General features: G+C 34.8%; 11 protein-coding genes across 11 annotated transcripts; 6 read left to right on the top strand and 5 right to left on the bottom strand.

Moving 5' to 3' along the window:
• Positions 1–41: 41 nt before the first annotated feature.
• On the bottom strand, positions 42–830 carry EIN_086040 (hypothetical protein; the record flags this gene model as incomplete). The annotated part of the gene is made up of 1 exon (XM_004184650.1): positions 42–830. One exon carries the CDS (start codon positions 828–830, stop codon positions 42–44), a length of 789 nt encoding a protein of 262 aa, XP_004184698.1.
• A 300-nt stretch (positions 831–1,130) lies between these two features.
• Positions 1,131–3,146, top strand: EIN_086030 (hypothetical protein; the record flags this gene model as incomplete). Its single annotated transcript, XM_004184649.1, has 1 exon — positions 1,131–3,146. The coding sequence occupies one exon, from the start codon at positions 1,131–1,133 to the stop codon at positions 3,144–3,146; it is 2,016 nt and encodes a 671-aa protein (XP_004184697.1).
• Positions 3,147–3,613: 467 nt separating this feature from the next.
• On the top strand, positions 3,614–4,846 carry EIN_086020 (hypothetical protein; the record flags this gene model as incomplete). The annotated part of the gene is made up of 1 exon (XM_004184648.1): positions 3,614–4,846. The coding sequence occupies one exon, from the start codon at positions 3,614–3,616 to the stop codon at positions 4,844–4,846; it is 1,233 nt and encodes a 410-aa protein (XP_004184696.1).
• Positions 4,847–5,580: 734 nt separating this feature from the next.
• EIN_086010 (Toll-interacting protein, putative) lies at positions 5,581–6,177 on the top strand (the record flags this gene model as incomplete). Its single annotated transcript, XM_004184647.1, has 1 exon — positions 5,581–6,177. One exon carries the CDS (start codon positions 5,581–5,583, stop codon positions 6,175–6,177), a length of 597 nt encoding a protein of 198 aa, XP_004184695.1.
• A 560-nt stretch (positions 6,178–6,737) lies between these two features.
• On the top strand, positions 6,738–7,285 carry EIN_086000 (60S ribosomal protein L24, putative; the record flags this gene model as incomplete). The annotated part of the gene is made up of 2 exons (XM_004184646.1): positions 6,738–6,748; positions 6,805–7,285. The coding sequence occupies 2 exons, from the start codon at positions 6,738–6,740 to the stop codon at positions 7,283–7,285; spliced, it is 492 nt and encodes a 163-aa protein (XP_004184694.1).
• A 1,175-nt stretch (positions 7,286–8,460) lies between these two features.
• Positions 8,461–9,051, bottom strand: EIN_085990 (RAC GTPase, putative; the record flags this gene model as incomplete). Its single annotated transcript, XM_004184645.1, has 1 exon — positions 8,461–9,051. The coding sequence occupies one exon, from the start codon at positions 9,049–9,051 to the stop codon at positions 8,461–8,463; it is 591 nt and encodes a 196-aa protein (XP_004184693.1).
• Positions 9,052–10,159: 1,108 nt separating this feature from the next.
• Positions 10,160–11,290, top strand: EIN_085980 (vacuolar protein sorting-associated protein, putative; the record flags this gene model as incomplete). The annotated part of the gene is made up of 2 exons (XM_004184644.1): positions 10,160–10,376; positions 10,464–11,290. The coding sequence occupies 2 exons, from the start codon at positions 10,160–10,162 to the stop codon at positions 11,288–11,290; spliced, it is 1,044 nt and encodes a 347-aa protein (XP_004184692.1).
• Positions 11,291–11,436: 146 nt separating this feature from the next.
• On the bottom strand, positions 11,437–16,557 carry EIN_085970 (guanyl-nucleotide exchange factor, putative; the record flags this gene model as incomplete). The annotated part of the gene is made up of 2 exons (XM_004184643.1): positions 11,437–14,983; positions 15,065–16,557. The coding sequence occupies 2 exons, from the start codon at positions 16,555–16,557 to the stop codon at positions 11,437–11,439; spliced, it is 5,040 nt and encodes a 1,679-aa protein (XP_004184691.1).
• A 683-nt stretch (positions 16,558–17,240) lies between these two features.
• Positions 17,241–18,326, bottom strand: EIN_085960 (hypothetical protein; the record flags this gene model as incomplete). Its single annotated transcript, XM_004184642.1, has 1 exon — positions 17,241–18,326. The coding sequence occupies one exon, from the start codon at positions 18,324–18,326 to the stop codon at positions 17,241–17,243; it is 1,086 nt and encodes a 361-aa protein (XP_004184690.1).
• A 122-nt stretch (positions 18,327–18,448) lies between these two features.
• Positions 18,449–20,772, top strand: EIN_085950 (hypothetical protein; the record flags this gene model as incomplete). The annotated part of the gene is made up of 2 exons (XM_004184641.1): positions 18,449–20,622; positions 20,676–20,772. 2 exons carry the CDS (start codon positions 18,449–18,451, stop codon positions 20,770–20,772), a joined length of 2,271 nt encoding a protein of 756 aa, XP_004184689.1.
• Positions 20,773–20,959: 187 nt separating this feature from the next.
• EIN_085940 (hypothetical protein) lies at positions 20,960–21,754 on the bottom strand (the record flags this gene model as incomplete). The annotated part of the gene is made up of 3 exons (XM_004184640.1): positions 20,960–21,373; positions 21,426–21,481; positions 21,619–21,754. 3 exons carry the CDS (start codon positions 21,752–21,754, stop codon positions 20,960–20,962), a joined length of 606 nt encoding a protein of 201 aa, XP_004184688.1.
• Between the last annotated feature and the right edge of the window lie 689 nt (positions 21,755–22,443).

Here is a 22,443-nt window from a genome sequence, read left to right as displayed (position 1 = left end):
AAAAAGAAAACAAATTTTAAAAAATAGTATCTAAAATGTTATTACATATCAATTATGACATTTTTCATCTCTTCTTCATGCTTGAGCTCTTTACGATGACGGCGCTGAACTTTAATCAACTGCTTCAGCCATAAAGCTTTCTCTTTATTGGCGGTCTCCTTCTCAACTTTCTTCAATTGCTTCATCTTAGCTTTCTCCTCTTTGACTTGTTGTCGAGCTTTCTTTTTTTCAGTCTTCAAACGCTCGAGACGTTCTTTGTCTCGCTTTGTTAACATTTTTTTATGTTTTTTATACTCAAGAAGTTTCTCTCGCTCAAGTTGTTTCTTGGTTTTAATTTGCTCGATTTGGACGATGTTGTTTTTCATTCGTTCATTCTTTGCTAATTTCCGCGCACGGAGTTTTTGCTTCTTGTTTTTCACTTCCGCTTTTTTCTTGTCGATCACTTTACTCTTTTTTGTTTGCTGAGGTTTTTTCAGAATTGTAACGTTGGTGTCTGTTGTTGCGTTTGTTTTGTTCGTTTGTTCGGTTTTTGTCACATTTGTAACATTGTCTTTTGTTGAGTTAATTTGTTTCACATTTGTTAAGTTCTCCACTTTTTTATGTGTATGTTTTACACGCTTTTCGCTCCGTTTTGACGTGTTATTTTCAAGACGTGTTGTATTGTCTGTTTGTGCTTTGTGGTGTTTTACTCGTTTAGGCGCTTTTCTCACTTCAATTCCTTTTCTTAAATCAGACACGTTCTTATTTAATTCGGTTGTATTGCACATAGATCCATTTTGGCATTCTCCTGCCAAAACAAGTGTTACAGTGAAGCACAACACGCTCAACATGTTTAATTGTTATGGCTCTTCGTATTTAAAGTTCTTTTATTTTAAATAAAATTTTAATTAACATATTATAATTTAAATATAAATAATTATTGAATATGTTTTTCAGTGCTACAATGATGATTGAACTTCCATTAAACTTGAGTCAAAAAATAGGGTTTTTTTGATATTCACATTTTTCGAAAAAATGTCTCACGAAACATAAATATTTTAGTCAACAAAGTCCTCAATGAGGAGTTTTTATGCTTGATTTTTTTTTCCAAAATAATTAAAAACTAATTTACAAAATCAAAGGATAGTGGGATGGATAATGACAAGTCAAAGTCGCCACCTCGTTATAAAACGCGGGTTTCGAACAGAAATAGCAAACCTTACAAACCACAAGCACACACACCCCCAGTCAAAAAGAAATTATTGCTCAACAAGCCCAAATCGCTGGCTGAAATGACAGAAAACCAACCAAAATCGGAACCGTTGAGGACTATTGATGTCGGGAGTTTTGTGTTAGCAAGAGGGGTTGAAACGAAAAAATTTGAAGAAGAGATCAAAAGATTCACCGGCAACAAAACAGTGCCACAGTCAGTCCCAAGACATTTAAGACGACGACAAGCTTCACACAATTCTTACGTCCTCCCACATCGACTTATAAAGGCCGCAATTGCTGAAAGAGCTAGAAATGAAGTTCTCAAAGGAGATAAGACTGCGGCACAACAAATGCAGAAGAAACAACGAAGAACAAGAAGATCTTTGAGACGCAACTTTAAGACGTTTTCATGGGGAAAAAGCGAGTTCTTGATGACGCACGTGTGGCACGCGAAGCGGTCTGTGATGACCAAAATATGTGGAGTACGTGTTGCTCTTCGAAGGAATGAGAAGTGCAAGAGAATAGTATTTGCGCGCGAGAGTCGTGCGATGATCAGCGATGAGAGCTTCTTTATTTCCTTTGTTTTTACAACTTCAGAAGAATGCAAAGCCAAATTAGAAGCCATTTTTATGAAGACGGAGACAGAGAAGAATGTTTTTCAGAAGTACGAGAGTCGTGTGTGGGTTGGTGTTTCCAATGAATTTGGTCCATTGAAACTGATACTTGGGACTTCACATATTCTCATCATTGCACATCCAATAGTAAAGGATGACATCGAATTAACACTTAAAAATAATGGAATTCAATATGAAATTAAACGTCTTGGGTTAGTTAAAGTTGTTGGGAAGGAGAGTGTCAAGTTATTGAATCGTTCACTTGAACTTGTGAAAAACAAGAATTTGATCGATAGACTGTCCCTTTTACCTTCTGAAAACATCCCAGAAAAGAGTGTTATTGTTTTAACTGGTAAAATGAAAGACACTTTCAATCCCCTCTCACTCTATTCATTTCCTCTTCAATCGAAAAACACTTCTCGACAGGACAAAACGACCTTTCAACAACTGAAAACACACAAAGAGCTCTTTTCCCTCGAAACTCCCGAAGAAGTGAACGACACAATCGAGAAACTTATTACACAAAGCGACATCACTGGTTTCAAAGAGTTTAAAGACTTCAAACCCGCAACACTTAAAGACGACTTTCCTCTTCTTTTACTTGGGAATAAAGTGAATTGTACAGATGGGAGTAAATTTGGTTCGGGATGTTATTTGGTAGTCCCATATCCACTCATGTTGCCAATATGGAGAAGACTGGTATGGCACGGCGGGTACTCCATCGAAATCGAAGAGCAAAGTTACTTGACGTACGAAGCGGGCAATTTAGTCTTCCCCGACGACTTTGTGTGGACCAAATATGGACAAGAATCAGCCAAAGCCGACTCTATCAAGTTTGAAGAAATTCAGAAGAAGCGCCCGAATGGGAAGAAATTTATGACAGAGAAGTTTAAATTAGATGGTGAAAGTGCGATGGATTTGAAGTGGGATGGTCTGACTGAGATCCGACGAGCAATGTTTTTGAAAGAAGAACAGAAGATCTTTGATGGATTTGATCCCACTCAAAAGATCTGCAAATTTGAAATCAGTGGAATTCACGGAAGACCAGAAAAGTATTGTGTTATAGACTTACCTTCTGACGAGGAATTGAAGGAGTTTGAAACGGAAATAGTTGTCAAGCGTAAGCCACAATATCACAAAGGTGTTGGAAGAGTCATTAGAGGTGGATACTCCCTTGGAAGAGGATGTGGCTATGGAATTGGGTTTGTCTATATGGAGGAGTTGGTGAAGAGGGTAAATGAGAACAAAAAACTGATTCTTGAAAACGGAAGTGTGTTGGTCACATTTAGAAACGTTTTTTCTGAGAATTTGAGACTTGGAGTCCTTACGTTATTGCCTTGAATTTATTGATTTTTGTCAAACTATTTACGCTTTAATTGAACATATCAATTATTTTCTATTTTATAATAAATTAACGAATTATAATATATTGGACTATGAGTAGTTAATTAGACATTTTTATAAAAATTAACGAGGTATTTTTTATGCCTTTTATTAATTAATATAATCGCTAATTAAATACAATACGTTAAATATTTTTAAAGTGACTTATTTATTGATAATAAGGTAATAATTCTATTTATTTATAGAAACTTAATTATGAGGAATTTATATTAATTAAAATGTCTCTGTTTATTAAATATATTTTTTTTAAAAATAGCAGTAACAAACAAAATCTATCAAAAAACTAGCTTGTATTTAAAAAGAACAAGAAAACTAAAAAGATGGAAATTGAAAGATGGAACAACGGGTTTGAATGCAAAAAAGAAATGGAAGATGGACTGTGCTTTCCAAATACTATAACCGAAATGTCTAGATGTCTGAATAAGATTTGTTTACAACCAGGTTCTTTGAGTTTGATATATGGGTCTATTGAAAGACGATTTGGATTTTATCTCCAAATTATGCAAAACAAAACATTTATTACAGAGAAATTGAACCTTTTTTATCCAACAGAATTAGAACATCCAAATACCCAATTTGGTGATATTTTTGATGAAAAAGAAAGAGACTTGGAGTTTATATCATTCGCATTCTTTCGTATAATAATGACGTCTGATGATATTAATATGAAGTTCCCAAATGCACACCTCCTTTTTGTCGCATTGGAAACCCTTTTGTTTGCAAAGAAAGTTGAACGTTTGAAAACGACGAATTGGCCAATTACATTTCTGAGTCAAATTGGATTATCAAAAGGTGTTTATAAGAATGTAGTGTATAACACAATACCATTTGCAGTATGTCTCCCCTTGATGAGACTTGAAGGCGTCAAATTGTATGACGGGTTGTTGTATTTCAAAGATGATTACATTCAGTTTGCATGTAATGCGGCGTTCTATTTGAATCTTCAACGAGACCAAGAAGCTTCTATGCCAAAAATACTTGAACCACTTGTAAAACAAATTGAAGCGTTCTTACCAAAAGTTACTGATGTCAATCCATATAACACAAATCAAGTGATGGGAACGTTTGACGAGATGGTATTGGAGAACAACCTTCAAGTGCTTCCACCGTGTATTTACAAAATTATCCGACACATGAAAATACAAGACAATATTATGTTTGACGCAAGACACCAAATGGGAGTCTTCTTTTATCATACAGGGCTACCATTGTCGTGTTGGATCAGGTTTTTATATAGCCACCCGGCAATGGTTGAAAAGATCAAGAAAGAGTCAGCTATCGAATATTATTTCAGATATTGTTATGGGACAAAAGGGATGAAAATAATCGAGCCAGCGTGGTCGTGTTGTCAAACTATGCAGGTCCAATCACAAATGAACCATTATCACGGATGCCCATTTGACTTAGAAAAGCATAGTGGGTGGCAACTGAAAGTAGAACTCAGAGCTTACTTGAATGAATGGAAGAAAGTAAAGGAATTTGATGTTGAATCGTTACTCGATGAGATTTATACATTGGCTGTGAATGGACAAAGGCAAAAAATTTGTGGAAGGCTTTGTGAGTGGGCAACTGGTGACCACGTGAAGATCATTGCACCGAATCAATTCACACAAACTATACTCGAACAACACAATTAAAATGGTGAACTTATTCGAAACGTTAAATAATAATATCTTTTTTTGTATTTATAGAATATGAATGTATGATAAGAATTTAAAAAAAAATACGACTTGATTAATTTAAATTTAATTTAAAATATTAATACAAAAGTAATACTATAATTTAATATTTTTAAACTAGTTCAAGTAGTTTCATAAATAAATTCACTATTTAGTATTGATTTCTTATCTATATTTAACACTTTGATTTTTAACTTCAAAATCGGATTGAATGATTTATTGTTATTAGAAACAATGCTAGATTTAACTAATAAATACAACGAAACTAACAACACACATTTAAATTCAAAAAGAGAACAATAATAATCATATAATTCTTTTAACGTAATTATTAATTATTAAGTATAGTAAAATTGATTCTTATTAAATTTTTGGGAACTGTTGAGACAACATAGTGTTGTGATTCTTATTCAATAACAAGTTCTTGTACTTTTTTTTTCATAAATCTTAATTATTAGTTTTCGCACTGTCTCAACCATAAATTAATAGTATATAATAGTTTTAATATACTAGCTACAATTGTTTTTTAACTGAACTTTTTTACTGACCGTTTTCCTTCTTCATTCCATGAAAACACGAAAAACACTTGTGATGTACTTCGAATAGTACTTTTATAGTAAATATTAATTAAAAGAGACAAAGAGACAGTGGGTACCTATAAAATGAACTGTTGAACTTGATTGTCATCGTCGATGCTCAACATTGAATTGAAAGTCATTGAAGGACGAAGCTTAAAAGGTGCTGATTTTGGCGGGTTATCATCCGACCCGTATTGTAAAATCATAACCAGTCAGTGCACACAACAAACACAAACATGTAACATGACTCGTAACCCACAATGGAACAGATCATTTAATATGCAAGTAACACCTGGCGAAGACATTCGTTTTGAATGCTATGATTATGATCGTTTCGGGAAGAATGACAGTCTTGGAAAAACACATTACCGTGTCGTACAAGGATTCCCAGGTCAAGTGATCGACACTTGGCTTGGTCTCGATAAAAAAGGAGAAATCCATATCCAAATCATTCACAAAGGAGGCGTACCAGGTATGTGTGGTGCACCCCACATGGCGCCAGGTATGGCTCCGGGTATGTGTCAACCACCTATGGCCCCTATGGGTGCTTATCCTCCACCAATGGGCGCTTATCCTCCTCCCATGGGAGCTTATCCACCACCTATGGGTGCCTACCCACCACCAATGGGGGCATACCCACCTCCTATGGGTGGATATCCACCAATGTATCCACCACCTGGACCAGGTGGATATCCAATGGGATATTACTAAAAAGGTAATTTTATAGTTGTTCTCCATTCTTATGGTTTCCGAATTGAATATTTTTAATCGTTTCTTAATTGGTTAAAGAAAATTATCAATAACAATTATTAAAATCCAATCAAAGGCGTCTTTGTCTTGAATGAGTTAATTTTAAAGACAGTTTTTTTTAATATTGAAATTTATTTTTTATTAAAAATTTGGGTTTGAAGTCGACAAAAGTCACAGATTTGAAAACAAAATATTTAATTGTCGTACACATAAATGATTGGGTGTACGACAGTTGTGCGACAAATAAGTAAGTCCGACAATTGTATTTACAACAATTAGACGCCTTTGACTGTACTATTATTATAATTAATAATTGTTCTAATATCACATCTTATATATTTACTATTTTAATAAATATATAAGATGTAATATATTTAAATAATACATTATTGTTAATTATTATTAATTCAAGTTTCTTATTGATTCACATTTTCTGCCGAACATCGGGAAATTGTTATAGTAAAAAGAATTAAAATATATAGTAAAGAAAACTGGAAACAGAACCCTGAGTTCTTGCAGACATGTCGATCAAGTTTGTTACAACACCTTTTTTCAGAAGCAGAAAGCGGAAACGATATTGACGATTAGGACCCAGGTGTGCTCATTCAGTGGTTTCAAAATCCCAATTGGAAAGGGCAGAAAGTTTGTGAGAGAGGACATGAAAGTCTTCACATTCATCACAAAAAAGTCCGAGTCTGCGTTTTTGAGAAAGACCAACCCACGTAAAGTTTTCTGGACCGCAATTTACAGACAACTTAACAAAAAGGGTCTCCAACAAGAAGTTGTCGGCAAGAAGAAGGCAAAGAGAGTGATCAAGGTGATCAGAGGATACCACGGAATTTCTGCCGAAGAAATCGCAAAGAGAAAGCAGACATACACTCCAGAACAACTCGCTAAGAAGAGACAAGAAGCCATCGCGAAAATTAAGGAGATCAAGGCAACCAATGCTGCTAAGAAGGAAGCTGCTAAGAAAGAAGCAAAGAAAGAGGGAAAGAAAGAAACACACCCAAAAGCAAAGACCGCTTCAAAGCAACCAAAGGCTGGTAAGACTAACTTCAATTCCAGGTAAGTTAATTGACTAAATCGTTGGGTCTTGATATATATGTTGGTGCAACACATCTCTAATAGAACAAAACTGTTTACTATTATATAGTTTATTTAAACTATTATATTAGTTTGTATAATTTTGTATAGTTTATAGTACTATAAATTTACAAGTACATTAATTAAAATTTTTAATTTAAAAATAAAGAGAGTTATTTATTAATAATTTAATAATTTATTTTACTATACAAAAGTCTTTTAAAAAAATGCAAAACAATGTTTTATAAAATCTGTTTTCTATTTAACGATATTGGGTTTTTACTATTATTTATAATAACAGTATTATAATTTATAATAAAAATAAAGTTGTTTTTCAAAAAAATGGTTTGTATTTTATTTTTTTGTTCTTTTTTAGAAATATGTGTTAAAAATAACAAAAAACAAAATGGCTAAACAACTGAAAAATTTATAAAGCCAAAACGAATTATAAGTTGGCGTTGAAATGTGAATATGACGAAATAAACCACGTCAACCAGGTCATTCGAAATGAATAAAATGTCATATTAGATCGAGCAGACATGTCAAATTATCATTTGAATCAAATTGAAAACGACAACAAGTGATTTGGAAAAAAGTCAATGTTCAGGATTTGTTTAACATTAGTTTTAATTAATGACAATTTTATTAATAGTTAATGGTTTTTAATTAGCGATATTGGGTATAGTAAATAATGGTTTAATATTTTCGGTCTTGTTCTTTTCTTTGTTATATTTTTAGAATATCGTTAAATAGAAAACAGACTTTATGTTATAAAATCATACATTATAATTGTATACTAATAATAATATTAACAACTATATATAATAGTTGTTAATACTTCAAAAAATTGAATAACTTTTTTTTGGTATTAATAATTTTTTTATAACATTATAAAAAATAATATTGTTTTCATTAAAAATAAAAAAATAGAACAGATTTATTATAATAGAGATAAATCAAGTGACTGACTTCTGTATTAAAAAATTCGAAAAAACAAATTTAAACGATTTTCCAAAGAAAAGAGTTGAATACTAACTAATAAAACTTTTAATAAAAAGAGCTATAAAAGAGAAGGTCAAAAGACGGCGAGTATAGAAGAAGGCGACGAACCCGTCAAACCGAAACAAAAATGAATAGACCAATTATTCATCTTAATGAGAATCAGAACAGAGCGCACCCTTGTTTTTTGCCTGATGATTTTGTAGCGCCTGCAGCGGGAGAGATGACGGCTCTCACTGCCTCATCGAAGACGAGTCTCAAATTTTTCTGTGTGAGAGCAGAACATTCGATGTACTTAACAGCTCCGATATCTTTTGCCTTAGCCATACCCTGTTCAGTGGTGATTGGGGTGATCTTTTTCTCCTCGAGTCGCTTGAGTTGGTCTTTGTCTTCTCTCATATCCAACTTAGTTCCGACAAGGAGGCAAGGAGTCTTAGGGCAATGGTGAACGACTTCAGGTTGCCACTTTGATGATACGTTATCAAAAGAAGGAGGAGAGACAACAGAGAAACAAATAAGAAACACGTCTGTCTGTGGATATGAAAGTGGTCTAAGTCTATCATAGTCTTCTTGTCCTGCTGTATCCCATAACCCCAAGTTAATTGGCTTTGAATCTACCATCACTGTTGCACTATAATTGTCAAAGACGGTAGGAATGTATTCATTGGGGAATGCATTCGTGGTGTAACTGATCAGAAGGCATGTCTTCCCTACAGCTCCATCACCGACTATCACGCACTTTACCGCTTGCATCTTTGGCTTCTTTTACAGTTCAGTTCAGTTCTTTTCCTTTGTTGGATATTTTTAAATCAATTCTTATTCGCCCTTTTTTTTACTAGTTTGCTTTAACTTTCTTACTATTCCTTTAATTTCTCAACAAGAAGTCCGTTTTAGAAACTCCCCTTTTCAAGTTCCATCGTTTTTTTTGTTTCAAGTTACTCGACCGTTCTAAACTTTGGTAAGGTTTGGCTCTTTTTGCCTTCTAATGGTTGGGGTTATCTTTCTTTTGTATAACTCTCAGACTAAATTGTGTGTTTTATTAGTTTATATTGTTTATTTTTATTAATAAAATCTAAAAAAAGTGAACCACTCTCGAAGTTTGGTATTTTAAGTTTTTTTTTATTTTTTTAATTGTTTCGCTTTATACAAAAGTATATAATTCATTTGAATTAAATAATGAACTTCTGTTTATGTGAAACCGTCTGCTTCATTAATTGGTTATGGTTTATTATTTTATAAATTATAATAAATAGTTTAAAGTTGTTAAAAGTATTTATTACATAAAAAAAAACGTTATGAATTTCATTTTTTTATTTTTTTATTTTGTTTTGTGATTTGTAATAGTAAATAAAATCAATATAATATAATAAGAATGTCCATTCCTAATTTTTTTTTATTTTTCTGTCTATTTATTAAAAACTCAAAAAAATGAATTTTCTTGACTAATTTTTCAATACCTTATTATACCGAACAATATCGGGAATATTTTTCCCGTTTTCTTATTACAAAAATACATTTTAATTGTTGTTTAAAAATAGTTTTTTTAAATGAAATTAAATTAGTAAATAATAACCTGTTTGACAACCATTTTTTAATTAAACAAAACTTACTTTTATTTTAAGTTCTTTTTATTACTTAATGCATCTTTTTTCATTTTCCCGTTTTTATGTGTTTTTTTTGATATTTCTTTAACTAAAAAAATATAACACAATTATTAAAATTTTATTATTTTTATAGTAATAAAATACATTGTATAAAAATTATACTGTTCTACTATATATCATCAAAAAACATTTTAAAAAACAATTTGTATTGTCCATCACAAAAAACTGAACTTTAAAATCCAGGAAGATACTTATAGATGGAATATTTCTTTTCGGGTAATGCAAAATTTGAAGCATTGATCGACAACGATTACGACCACAAAAAAGTTGATGTGATGCGGACAAACCTCAAAAAAACGTTATTGCAGTACGGCAAAGATGATGACCTCAAAGGAAAGATTTTGATCACTTTGATTGATCCGTCGAAGCAAATTCAACACTCAGGAATTAAAATATCGTTAGTCGGACAGATCAGTTTGTTTGCTATTTTTAAAACCATTCATTCTACTATTTTATTATAAATGAAACTATACTTAGAGTCCATTTAAAAGTAACTCTTAGAGATCATCCCTACCGGAAAGACGTACCAATTCACTGAGCAAGTACTTGAACCTTCTCGTGGGGGCATTTTGTTCCAAGAGAAAACATTGATACCATTTCATTTCATTAAGCCATTCCAACATTACGAAACTTTCATTGGCGAAGCCGCACAATTGCAGTACTTCCTCAGGGTCCAAATTCAAACAAAATATCCCCCAAGACCATATTTCGAACAAGAACTTTATGTGTTTATTCCGTCTGAAATCACACCCGTTGCTCCATCAATTAATCTTGAATTTTGTGTGGAAAGGAATATCCAGTGTGGACTGCACTTGAGGAAGTCTGTTTATTGTTCTTATGGCGATTTGGTAATGGGCGACTTGATCATGCGAAACATTAAAATGATGTTGAGTGGCATTGAATTGCACATCATAAGAAAAGAGAGTTGGAACAACAACACCGAGTCGCAAATCACAATTTTAAAGAAGTTTGAAATTATGGATGGCATCGTCATTAAAGGGGAAAAGATCCCAATCCGACTCCCATTAAAAGGTGTTCCCCTCACAAGCTCTTACAAAAACATTGGTGGTGTCTTTTCCGTCGATTACTTCATAAGTGTTGTCATCATCGATACAGACGAGAGGAGGTATTTCGCTGAAACACCAATCATTGTGTATAGTCTATCCACCCCAGTAACAATTAAGTCTTCAATGATCCCTCCAACACTCAATTACAACTTGGACAAACTCACTCGAGTCGTCCAACCGACTATTCCAAAATTCTCAGAAAGTTCTTCTGATAATTTACAACCTTCTCGAACATCAGAACTTGCTGTTGATGTGGAATAAATTCGTTCATTTTAATTTTGATTCTAATTAGTAACATTGGAATACTTTATTATAAAATCTAAGTATTATAAAATATACTATTAGTATAATAAATAATATTATTATAATTGGAATCGAATGGAAATAAAAAACAAATGATGAATTGGTTATATTTGGGCCGCATTATAAACGTTGAGTAAAACAGCCGACAAACTCTCTCTGATTTCCTTTGACTCGTGAGAGACCAGTGATATGAGTTGTCTGTAATTCTGCTTGTAAATGACGTTCATGAGTTCCTTGGTACATGAGTTAATAAACTGGAACAAGAACGATAACATTGTCTCTGAGGGGATAGCCAAAAATTTGTCAAGTAAACCAACAACAACTTCAGGGAAGACCGTCCCGACGGCTCGAGCAAAAGCGATCAAGAAGTATTCAACTGAATTTGATACGTCAGTGACATTCTGTTTGTCACTTTCATTCAATTTGATCTCAGCCATCACTTTAATATCATACTCGATCAAACTGATCATCACCTTCTCGTCCTCTTCCTTCGAGACAGTGACCAATTTGTTCAAGTTGTCCTCAAGCACTCCAAACAGTTTTGATGTTGAAATGGTCAGTGTTGGGAAGTCGAGTTTTGGGGTACTAAACGTGACTGGGTAGAAGTGTTCTTCAATATTCTTCTTCTTCACTATTTGATGGTGTTCTTTGCCAATTTTCTCTCTCTTGCACTCGACACAACAGAACTTGTCCTCACAAAGGGGGCAGTGTATCACCTCAAACTGACTCAACTCTTTCCCACAATTCGAGCACTTGTCGGCTTCTGGCGTTTCCTTCTGTGGAGTCCCCACACTCACTTCTTTCTCTTCCTTCTTCACATTCTTCTCCTTCTGACTCAAAACGTATTGATAGATATACTCACACACATTCGACACAATCATGTTGTACAAAACAATGAACTCTTTGTTCTCCACAAAGAACGGCTGTGTCATTTTGATGATCATAAGTCCGATGTTCTCCGCTGCGACAAAGCCCTGCAATGAAAACACAACTCCAATATGGAAGACGTCTCCGATAAATCCAGAGAGTTTGTCCGGGTGTTGCAGAATATAGTTTGACATTCGCATAAACGATGTGAGACATACAGACGACCACCATTCATCCGGTCGTGTATTCACAAGACTCTCGTCCTTTCTGTGGTAGTATCCAACCTCTTCTAGTATCTTAAAGTATATTTTGTTAATAATAAACCACCAAGTCTCCTCAGTGATTTTATTACAGAATTTGTCGACTGTATTTGAAATCGCTTGTGCTGCTAATGACGTGAATATGATGAAAGGACTTGCTGTGATCTTTCTATATGCTCGCAAGACGTCGAAAAAGGATTCAAAGAACCTTCCATCGGTCTCCAAGTCGATGTCTTCAACTTTGAACTTCTCAAGTACATGCGTCACTCCAGCAATGATCATTGGCTCATTGCGTTTGTCTTGCACAACCGATTTGTCTTTAATCAATCCATATTTTACAAGCGTCTTGAGCATATAAACAGTATTCTTTTCGTCGTATGGTATTTTGTCCTCAACAATGATAGACAACGTGTCGTACCCACTCTTCACCAAGTCGATGTTCTCATCCAAACTCGCTACATAGAGGACTTCTAGTATCTCTTTCCATGAACTCGCAACGTAGTTCGCAAGTGTTTTCAACTCGCTTTTCAACACATCCAAAATGTACGACCGGCATTGGAGCAGTGGTGTGTCGCACATCAATACAACAATCGGTTTGAGTTTACTGGTATATTCGGAAAAGACGTCTCTCTGGCTGAACTCGAAGAACGTCGACACCGCCTTTTTCGCAACATTGATATGTGGGTGGAGCCCACATTGTAACAGAAATTCTCGTATCGCATCCACCATCTCCAAGCTTTTCTTCTTCTCTCCTTTCTCAAAGTACCCTTTCACTATTTCCTCAAATCGATTCAATAAGAACATGGGAGGACTAAAGCAGTTCAATTCGACTAGTGCCGCTTTACTCAAGCATTTAATCATCTCTGTAAATTCATTTTGACCCAACAAAGCCAGTTTCGTGAATATATTGTTGAGCAATTCAGTCTCTGGTTTCAGTTGGTTCTTAATCACAGTCAATTCTTGTGCAATTGGAAACCCTATTTTCAAGTCCTTTGGCGAATACAATTTATGCTGCACTTCCATGAAGAACAATTTTCTCGTGTTTTTGGGTATTCCAGTGAGAGGCGGAATACTGGGGTGGTCCAATATCCCCATCTGCTCGAGTCGCGAGAACACGGTAAATGCGTCGACCCACCCTTGGTGCAAATGTTCCGGTGATGATTCACACAACTCCAACACCAACTTCGTTGCCTTATAATTCACCTCTTTCGGTGGCGTGAAATTTGCATATACCGAGAATGAACAAATGAAGTTCATTATTTTCGCAGTGGAGTCAAAGCATTCCATTAGTATCGTAGCTTCAATCACCGACTTCAAACACCTCACAGTCTCAGCCACGTTATCTTCAAACACCAATTTAAAGTACTTCAGTAAGATAGGCACTGCAGTATCCAAAAACGCCTTTAAGATGTCTCGACTTAATAACATCACGGTGTCTCTTGGGGGTATCATGCCATTCTTCGCAAAGTCCGCAAGCTCGCTTGTCATTATAAGAATCATCCCTCGTTGTCGTGGATTCGTTTTGATCTCATTGACATACACTTTATTGTCATGTTTCTCCTCCACCTTCTGTTCTGGTATCAAAAATGCATTTTGAGTCACACTATCATACAATGGCTTCAAGTAGTCATCAGGCAACGTGAATTTGAATTGTTCTACCATCCCCTTAAACTTTTCATACGTGTCCATAGTCCGTGTTTTGACATTAGCGTTGTGCGTTTCTGTGGAAAGGAAGATGATTGTAGTCGCCAAGAAATAGACTTGCGAAGACCCAATTTGGAGTTCGTCGAGTTCCTTTTTGAAGCATTCGGCATACCTTGCTGCAAAATGTTCCATGACTCTGTCCACTACTTGTCCTTCTCCAGGCATGACAAATAGGCCAAACATCGTTCGCAACGCACTGTCAACACCTTGTCCTTTGAAATCAATCAAACTCATATACTCTTTAAACACTGTTTCGTTGAACTCTTTGTTCGACGTCAAGTACTTTCCCAATGATGTCTTGTCTATTTGTGGCATCTCCATTAAAAACTGTGCAACACTCTTTGGATTCTCTTCACACAATTTGCTCGATATCATGAACTTGACTGCTTCACTAGGACTCTCTTTGAAGAGTTCTTTCGCCTTCAAGTTGTAGATTTTCATCTTCCAGTCCGCAAGAAGTTGTAACCCTTGTGGACTAACTGTCTTTTTCCCTTCAGTCTTATCAATTTCCACAAATCCATTTTGTTCATTGATGATGACGTTGTTCTTCAAGAGTTCAATAGAGTCGACTATTTCCGAAATAACACCAAGACACTCCTTCTTTATCGAGTCGTGCATTTTTATTGTAACTTCCTCGGGACAATCCACTTTAAATTCCGGGGTCATCACAAATATCAAACAATTGAGCAAATCGCCAAATACGTCCTCCCCGTTCTTCACACAGTCATTATTAAAAAACAAATCAACAAGTAATTGATTCTCTTGGAACATTTTCTTCATTTCTGTTAACATCAACAGTTTGTGCGTGACAAGTGCAAATCTATTGTGTTACTTAATATTCATTCATACAAGTGTATATATGTCTTATTAAATACACTTCATTATCATCATACCAACAAACGGCGACTTCAAGAAAAATTCTAAGACATGTTTCGTCACATATCCAACCTCATTCTGCATATGTTCTCGAAACTTTGTAGCTATAGCCGAGAAGATACTCAATGCACTCACAAAGTTCGTTTTGTCCTCGCCAAAGATGTTCTTGACAATCGACACACAGATGTCCATGTTCCACCCATTGATAGCTGTCGGCGCACAACAGTCCGGACTCTTTTCAAGCCAATATTTGAGTAATTCCAACATTCGCTTTTCCATCTTTAACACCATCGGACGCTTTCCTCTTAACTCATTCCATGGACTTCCCAATATCGATTTGGAGAAGAACGGCTTTTTGGAGTGGTCGCATGTGGTTTCCTTGGTGATGAAATTGAGGACCTCAAGATGTGCTGGAGTGTCACACCCCAAACACACTCGTTGAAGGTCAGACCCGATCTTTGTAGTCGCCCGCTTTAACTTCATTAATTGGTCTCGTACCATAAACTCCTCACCACTCGAATTTCCTAAGCTCCCTGAGCTAAAGAGTCCTGTCGAATTGGACTGAATTGTGTTCTCATTTTTGTCTTCATTCTCGTCAATCCCACTTCGTGGAGTATCAAGTTGGTTATTTGTTTTCACACTTGTTGAATGAGAAGAGTCTTCTTCCGTATCGGTGTCGTCTTGGAGACATTCATCATCTTCATAGAGAAACTCCTTCTCATCTTTGTCTTTCTTCTCTTCTTCAGAGTTCCTTCCTTTCGGTGTTTTCTCTGGTTTGTCGATTTTACTTGTAATCCCCGGAGACGCTGATGTTTTTGGTTTCACAAAAATATCGTCATTCGGCGTGTTCTTCAAGTTCAACGAATTTTTGAATCGGGGAGACGTTTTCACATTCACTGAAAGTGCGCGCTCTCTTAAAGGGACTTTCCCGGTAATAGACAGTCGTGGCATATTCACTCCATTATCGAGAGTGATTGAAGTATCTTCCAATAAGATCGACTCGTCCGCCTTATCGTCTTGGACGAAGACGTGGAGAATCAGTTTGTTTTGCACTCTCATGATTTGGCACATGTCCTGAGCTGGTGATGTGACATACAAGTCACTCAACACTTTGAAATTCTCTAATATGTGCATTTTGTCGAGTTCGAATGGAAGCGATAAGTCGATGAGTGACACTGTAAACTGCACAAGACGTTTATTCGACTTGATGACATGCGCAGTTAAAAAGGAGAATGCCGTGTCCAGAATTTGTTCCATAGATGTGTTGAGGATGAATGTGGTGTTGCAAAGTACTTGTATTGCTTGGACCAATTTGTCCGATTGTCTCAATGTGTATTCGATTGTTAACGCACACCGCATACACTCAACGAGAGAAGACTGCGTTTTTTTGTCAAACACATTCTCGGGCTTAAGTGATGTTATTGTTTGATTGAAGACTTCTTGGAATGTTTTGTTCTTCTTGTCGACAAACGTTTGTAAGTGCGTCAAATGTGTTTTAAGGGGAAAACTGTCTGCCATTGATTTTTTAGTTTAGCCTGTTATTTTTCATTCTTGTAAAAACAGACTTTTTGGCTTCTTTTTTACAAGTTCCTACTTAGCAAAATAAAATAATATTATTAATAAGATTGTCCCATTATTTGACATTCAATTTGACTGTTTTATTTTGTTCCAATGGATATGTATATTTCTTTGTCATTATTTCGGTGTTGTTTTCGACTTTATTCTACTAAAAAATACCTTACATATAATGCTCTTATTTAATTCACCAAACTAACTCGTTTGCCTTATTTCTTTCCTATTTTTTCGAAACTTTGGGGTCGACAGTTTATCTTCTTCTTCGTTTCATAAATTATTTAATAAATTATTGAAAACTATAGTCATTCTAATACATATTTTTGTTCAAAATGAAATTGTTATAAACTACTTTAAATTGTATTTTTTGTTATAAAAAAAAACTAGAGAAAGTTCATTTTAAAGATATTTCGTGTATTTTCCCCACTCAATTTTAATTCTATTTCCTTATAATGTAGCATTGTCTTTTATTCTTGAAACTACATTATAAACTATTGAACTATTGTATATAAATCTACAGTTTATAATACAATGTTTTGTTTCTAACTTCCTCTCAATGCCATAAATTAACTATATTAAATGATACATGACCCACCGTAGGAATAATAGTTGTAAAACACCCAATCTGCTCAGACTTGAATCGCATTTGACTTATTGTGAAACTCAATATAACTAAAGAGTAGTTTGCACCCTTCAAAACAACTTTTCTCGATATTTGCGCCTTTGGTTGTTTGAACCTCGCAGAGGGAAACGCAATTTTTGAACGCGAATTTGCCAATGTATACACCGTCAGCCTTCAGACGCACCTTCTGAAGTGAGATACAATTTTCAAATGCAGACTCCCCTATGTAGCTCAACATATCTCCAAAATCAACTTGAAGAAGTCCTTTACAATTTCGAAATGCAAAGTTGCCAATAATTCTAACGGACTCTGAAAGTACGACTTCTCGTAATGTCGAGCAGTACTGGAAACACATTGGTGGTATCTCTGGAATTGAATTTGGAAGGACTAAATTCTTGAGTTGAAGGCATTGGCTACAGCACATCTTCCCGATCCGTTCTATTGTATTAGGGAATATCAATGACGTCAGTTGTGTGCACTTCTCAAACGCATTGTTTTCAACCCACCTCACATTTCTGCATATTTCAATTGAACTAAATAAACTTTCTTTGAAGCACGCCAATGGGATAATTTTAATAGTTCCTGGAACAGTCAATGTCTTTGTTTTGTAACACTTGTAAAAGCAAAATTCACCAATTGACCGCACGGATGGCGGTATTGAAATGTCATCAACGGAGCAATTCTCAAAACAGCGAGGAGTTAGTGTTGTCACTCCATCAAAGATGACTCCTCTGTACATCCTCCTCTCGTATTGATTGAATACAACCCGCTTGTACTGTGTCTTTGTTTGATCCATCTTTTTATAATGAGAATAAACGACGTTATACTCAACGCGAATAAGTGGCGTATCGAAGACGTTATCATCCGACGAGTATAAAACAAGTGTCTCGATGTTTGGGAAGAGTTTATGTGAAGTGATTGGAATTGGGTTGAACCTGAACTTCTCTAACGTGAAGCGGAATTTCCTACACACTTGCACGATATTAATATAATCATTTTTATCCTCAAAATACTTTGAAACGATCATTAGCGAGTAGCTGTCAAGTGTTTGATAACTTTTACGTTCGGTTTTGAGGGGGTCCACTTTCTCCATAGCCTTCTACTTTTTCGAGTCATTTTGTTTTCTTCTTTTCCTTCAAAACCATTTTTTAAATTTATAGTTTAAAAATGTTATTGCAAATTATTTTTTTTAGGGAAGAACACAATAATATTTCAATGTTACAAAAGAACCCTACAGAGTGCGCAACATCCCGTGAATACACTACCTTATCGCAAAAGGCTGCTGGTAAAATGGAAGATAAAAACTGGAAGATAAGTGAAGTGTTATCCACTCGACAAGATAAAGTCTTTTCAGTTGGATGTTCTTTGATGAACACTTTTGAGTGCGAGGCGCTCATGAAATTTTTGTATAACAACGCAAACCCAATAACAGCAGTCTTGTTTTATATTAACTTGAATTACTATAATTCAACAACTGGGAAATTGCCGTCATTTATTAACGAAAGAGGATATATCATTAAAGAAATTGTTGGGGCAACAACAAAAGACAAGACAGTTGTTTCCGATGAGAAGAAGTGGAACAACGACAAGCAGAAACCCACTTTTTGTGACAAAAAAATACAATATGATATCGAAAGTATCTGCGAAGCATTTTGTAGGACTCCTTCCGATAAATACGAAACTGTTAAAAATGATTTTGACTGTTTATTGTCATTCACAGTGATCGACTCAATTCAATCATTCCCACTTACCTCCCATAAAATCGATGTTTTGGATCAATCAGAAAAGAGCAATGAAGTCGTGCTGAAGATCTTACACGCAGTCGTGAAATACTTGACAACACATTTTCAATGCGATTGCGAAAAACCAAGATTCTTATTAAGAAGAGTTTTAATGGGGTTGTTCATGCGACCACATATGCTAAACTTCTTAACACCAGAAGAAATCCGGGACTTGATTTCAATCATTACTAAACCATGCAAATGTACTCAGATCAAAACGGTTATCGACAAAAATTACTTCACTTTCTCTCCAACTATATCCGTTATAAAAACAGTTGTGTTGTCGTCCATACTTCCTTTTAACAAAACACTTCAAATTGCATTACTTGAAAATGTGGAGAATGAAAAGAACCAAACAGTGTTGACTTTCAAAACAAAGTTTCTGACTTATTTCCCGCCACAAGACTTCGAGACGTGTGTCAAGTTAATGAACTTGGTCCAAACAAAAGGCGTTATGTCTTTGCTTTATTCCTCTTTAAAAAATTCGAAAACGTTACCCGACAATACCGAAATGATGAACAAAATAAAGGGACTCAATAAACTCAAAATTCTCTATTTTGTTAAAGGAGTCTTGCCGTACCCAGAAAAAATCTCAAGCGGTGACTTGGAACAAATTTTGAGTGTTGTGAAAGACTTTTTGATGCTTCGACACGAAATTAAACTGCCACCAATACCAGATACTTTAGATCTCGGGGTATTAGAATTATACGTAGACATCCTCTTCTTTGTCTCTGATAAGGCAAACAAGAGTAAACCATCTGTGAAGAGTTTAAAGAAGCATGGGCTCCCATTAGTACCACTGAGCCATGTCATATCTGCATTGTTCAGACACACAAGTGTGACATATCCAGACACTTTACTTGGCAAAGTCGCAATTATATATATCAGAGAATTTTATGAGAAAAAAGATATAGAAAACAAGAAAGGAGCCTTGGTGTTAATCACCCTTTTGGCCACTGCAGTTCCACGAACAAACTTCGCTGTTATGACTTCACTCTTCCATGAAGAGTTCATTACACTTTGCTTGAGAAGAGTCTTGCCGGACTCATCATATCAATTAAGGAAAGCCTGTCTCACGTGGAATAGAATAACACATATGGTGGTCAAGAACAAGTATTACCAAAGCTTTGTCTCATCAATGAAAACACCGCTGAGTGAAGACGACTTCTTTTTAATGTCGATTTTGCTTCACAGTCAGAAGAAAAAAGTCTTTGTCTTCTTAGCAAATGCAGTCTCGTCGTTTCCTCGGGTCTCTAAACAATTTGAAAAGACATCGTTTGCAGACTACCGCATCCAAGAACAAGAAAACGAGAGTGAAGAAGCTTTATATGGAAGGTTCAGAGGCGCTTGCCAATTCATGTCCAGTGTCTACTTCCTCGAATTCCCACAAAGAACTAACTTGCCAATCCTCCTTGCAGAAAGAATACCAGACAACACCAGTTGCGCCCTTGCATTCAACCAAATGCTTTCTTTTTGCCCAAAAGACGATTTGATTATCGACGCAATTGAAGCCGTGTTAATGGCTTTATTGAAAGACTTCGAAGAGGACGTTGCTTCCATCATTAAGGCAGCCGGGTATAGTTTAGTCTCAAGAGCTTCACACAGACAGTTTGTTATTCTACTCATTAATGTGTTATCAAGTGTAAAATAGTAACAAGAAGAATCGCATGTGTGTTGTCTAAAGTCACTCGTTCACAGGCTGAATTGTTGAAGGCGCTTGCATTAGAAAATGAGTCGAATAGAGGTAATAAGAACTAACTTAGATAATCAAATGGATTGAGTTTTTTTATTCAATATAATACAAGTAACAATAACAAATCCTAATTGAATAAGTAATTATTAATAATTAGGATTAAAAAGAATTCATGATAATTTAATAGTAAAATAATAGTAAAATAATAGTAAAATAATAAACTAACAGGAAAAGAACAAATGAACTATTTTTTTAAAGTAAATAACACCCTTTCTTCTTTTTTTCTTTCACCTTTTTACCATCAGCCTCACCTTTGTCAGAAGAAGACTCTTGCTTTCTAATACACCTAACAAGGGTATAAAACGCCTCTTCAATATTAAGTTTGTTTTTCGCAGATGTCTCAATGTATTCAACTTTTAGCTCAGCTGCTTTCTCTTTTCCTTCCTTTTCAGAGACGTCTCTATCCTTCACTAAGTCGACTTTGTTCGCGACAAAGACAATCGGGAAGGTTGGTGTCTCTTTCACCCTCAGTATTTTGCTTTGATAATTTTTGATACTCTCAAAACTGTTTCTATCAGTGACACTATAAACGATAAGAAAGCCATGCCCGTTTCTGAAGTATTGATCAAGCATACTTGCGTATTCTTCTTGTCCAGCTGTATCCAACTGAATGTCATTAGAAGTTCTCGAATAAAAATGTTGTCATAAAGATACAAACAATGTCCAACACACAAATTCTATTGTCGACAGTAAGTGTTTTTCGGTAACAGTTTTCTAATGTATGAGTGCCTGAATAAAGCTTTAATAGGTGCAAAATAACTAAAGTTATAATAAAAATTATTATTATTTTAGTACATCAATTTCTTATTAATTTATTATAAAGTACTATAAAAAATACTAAAAAGACAAACCAATTGTCGGATCATAATCAACTATAAAATGCCCTTGTGTCAATTGAATGGTTATCGCAGATTTTCCAACACCACCGTCGCCAACTAAAACAACTTTATGCAATTCAACCTTGTACTCCTCTTCACCACCAGCCATTTAGCTCATTTTCAAGTTCACCCACTTAAATACCCAATCGTTCCACCCTTTCAATTTTATTTTTAGAATTCTCCAAATGATTTTTTTAACTAGAAAAAAACCAAACTTTTATAATTTGTATTTTTGGTCTTTTCTATTTGTGGTTTTTACTCTTATTGTTTTTACTTTTTACAATTTAATATTTTATTATTTGCTGAAATTTCGGCAACTGAAAAAAATAACATAAAATTTGATATTTAAACTATATTGTTTAGTTATTTAACAGTGATATGCAACGTGTGTACAATAGATCAATTTTAGCTCTCTTTTTGTTTCTCAAAAATACAATTTATATTTTTACTTTTTTTTCACAAACTTCACTCCTATTTTTGGAAACCCTAATATTTATTTTGGATGTTAATAACCATTTTATATTAGTTTGAATACTATAACAAATTGATTTTCAATCATAGAATTACTCTTCCTTTTTTTTGTTTTGGGTTTTGTTATTCGTTTTTTTAAGCATTTTGCTTAGTATGGTCTTGTATTTTTCTATTTGTAACAATATTTATGTTTTCAACGAAAACTTCCCGAATAATTTCAAGTTAATCTCCTTGTATTGTTTTGTTTCTTTGTTTCGTTGTATTACTCTGAAGTGGTAATGACCAGGTATAATAATTATTTTAATTTTGACAAAGACTCATTGTTTT

This window comes from Entamoeba invadens (genome assembly GCF_000330505.1).
Source record: "Entamoeba invadens IP1 unplaced genomic scaffold scaff_1105074725643, whole genome shotgun sequence".
Taxonomy (NCBI): domain Eukaryota; phylum Evosea; order Mastigamoebida; family Endamoebidae; genus Entamoeba; species Entamoeba invadens.
Note: the sequence above shows the minus strand (reverse complement) of the source record. Positions and strands in the feature narration are given on the sequence as shown.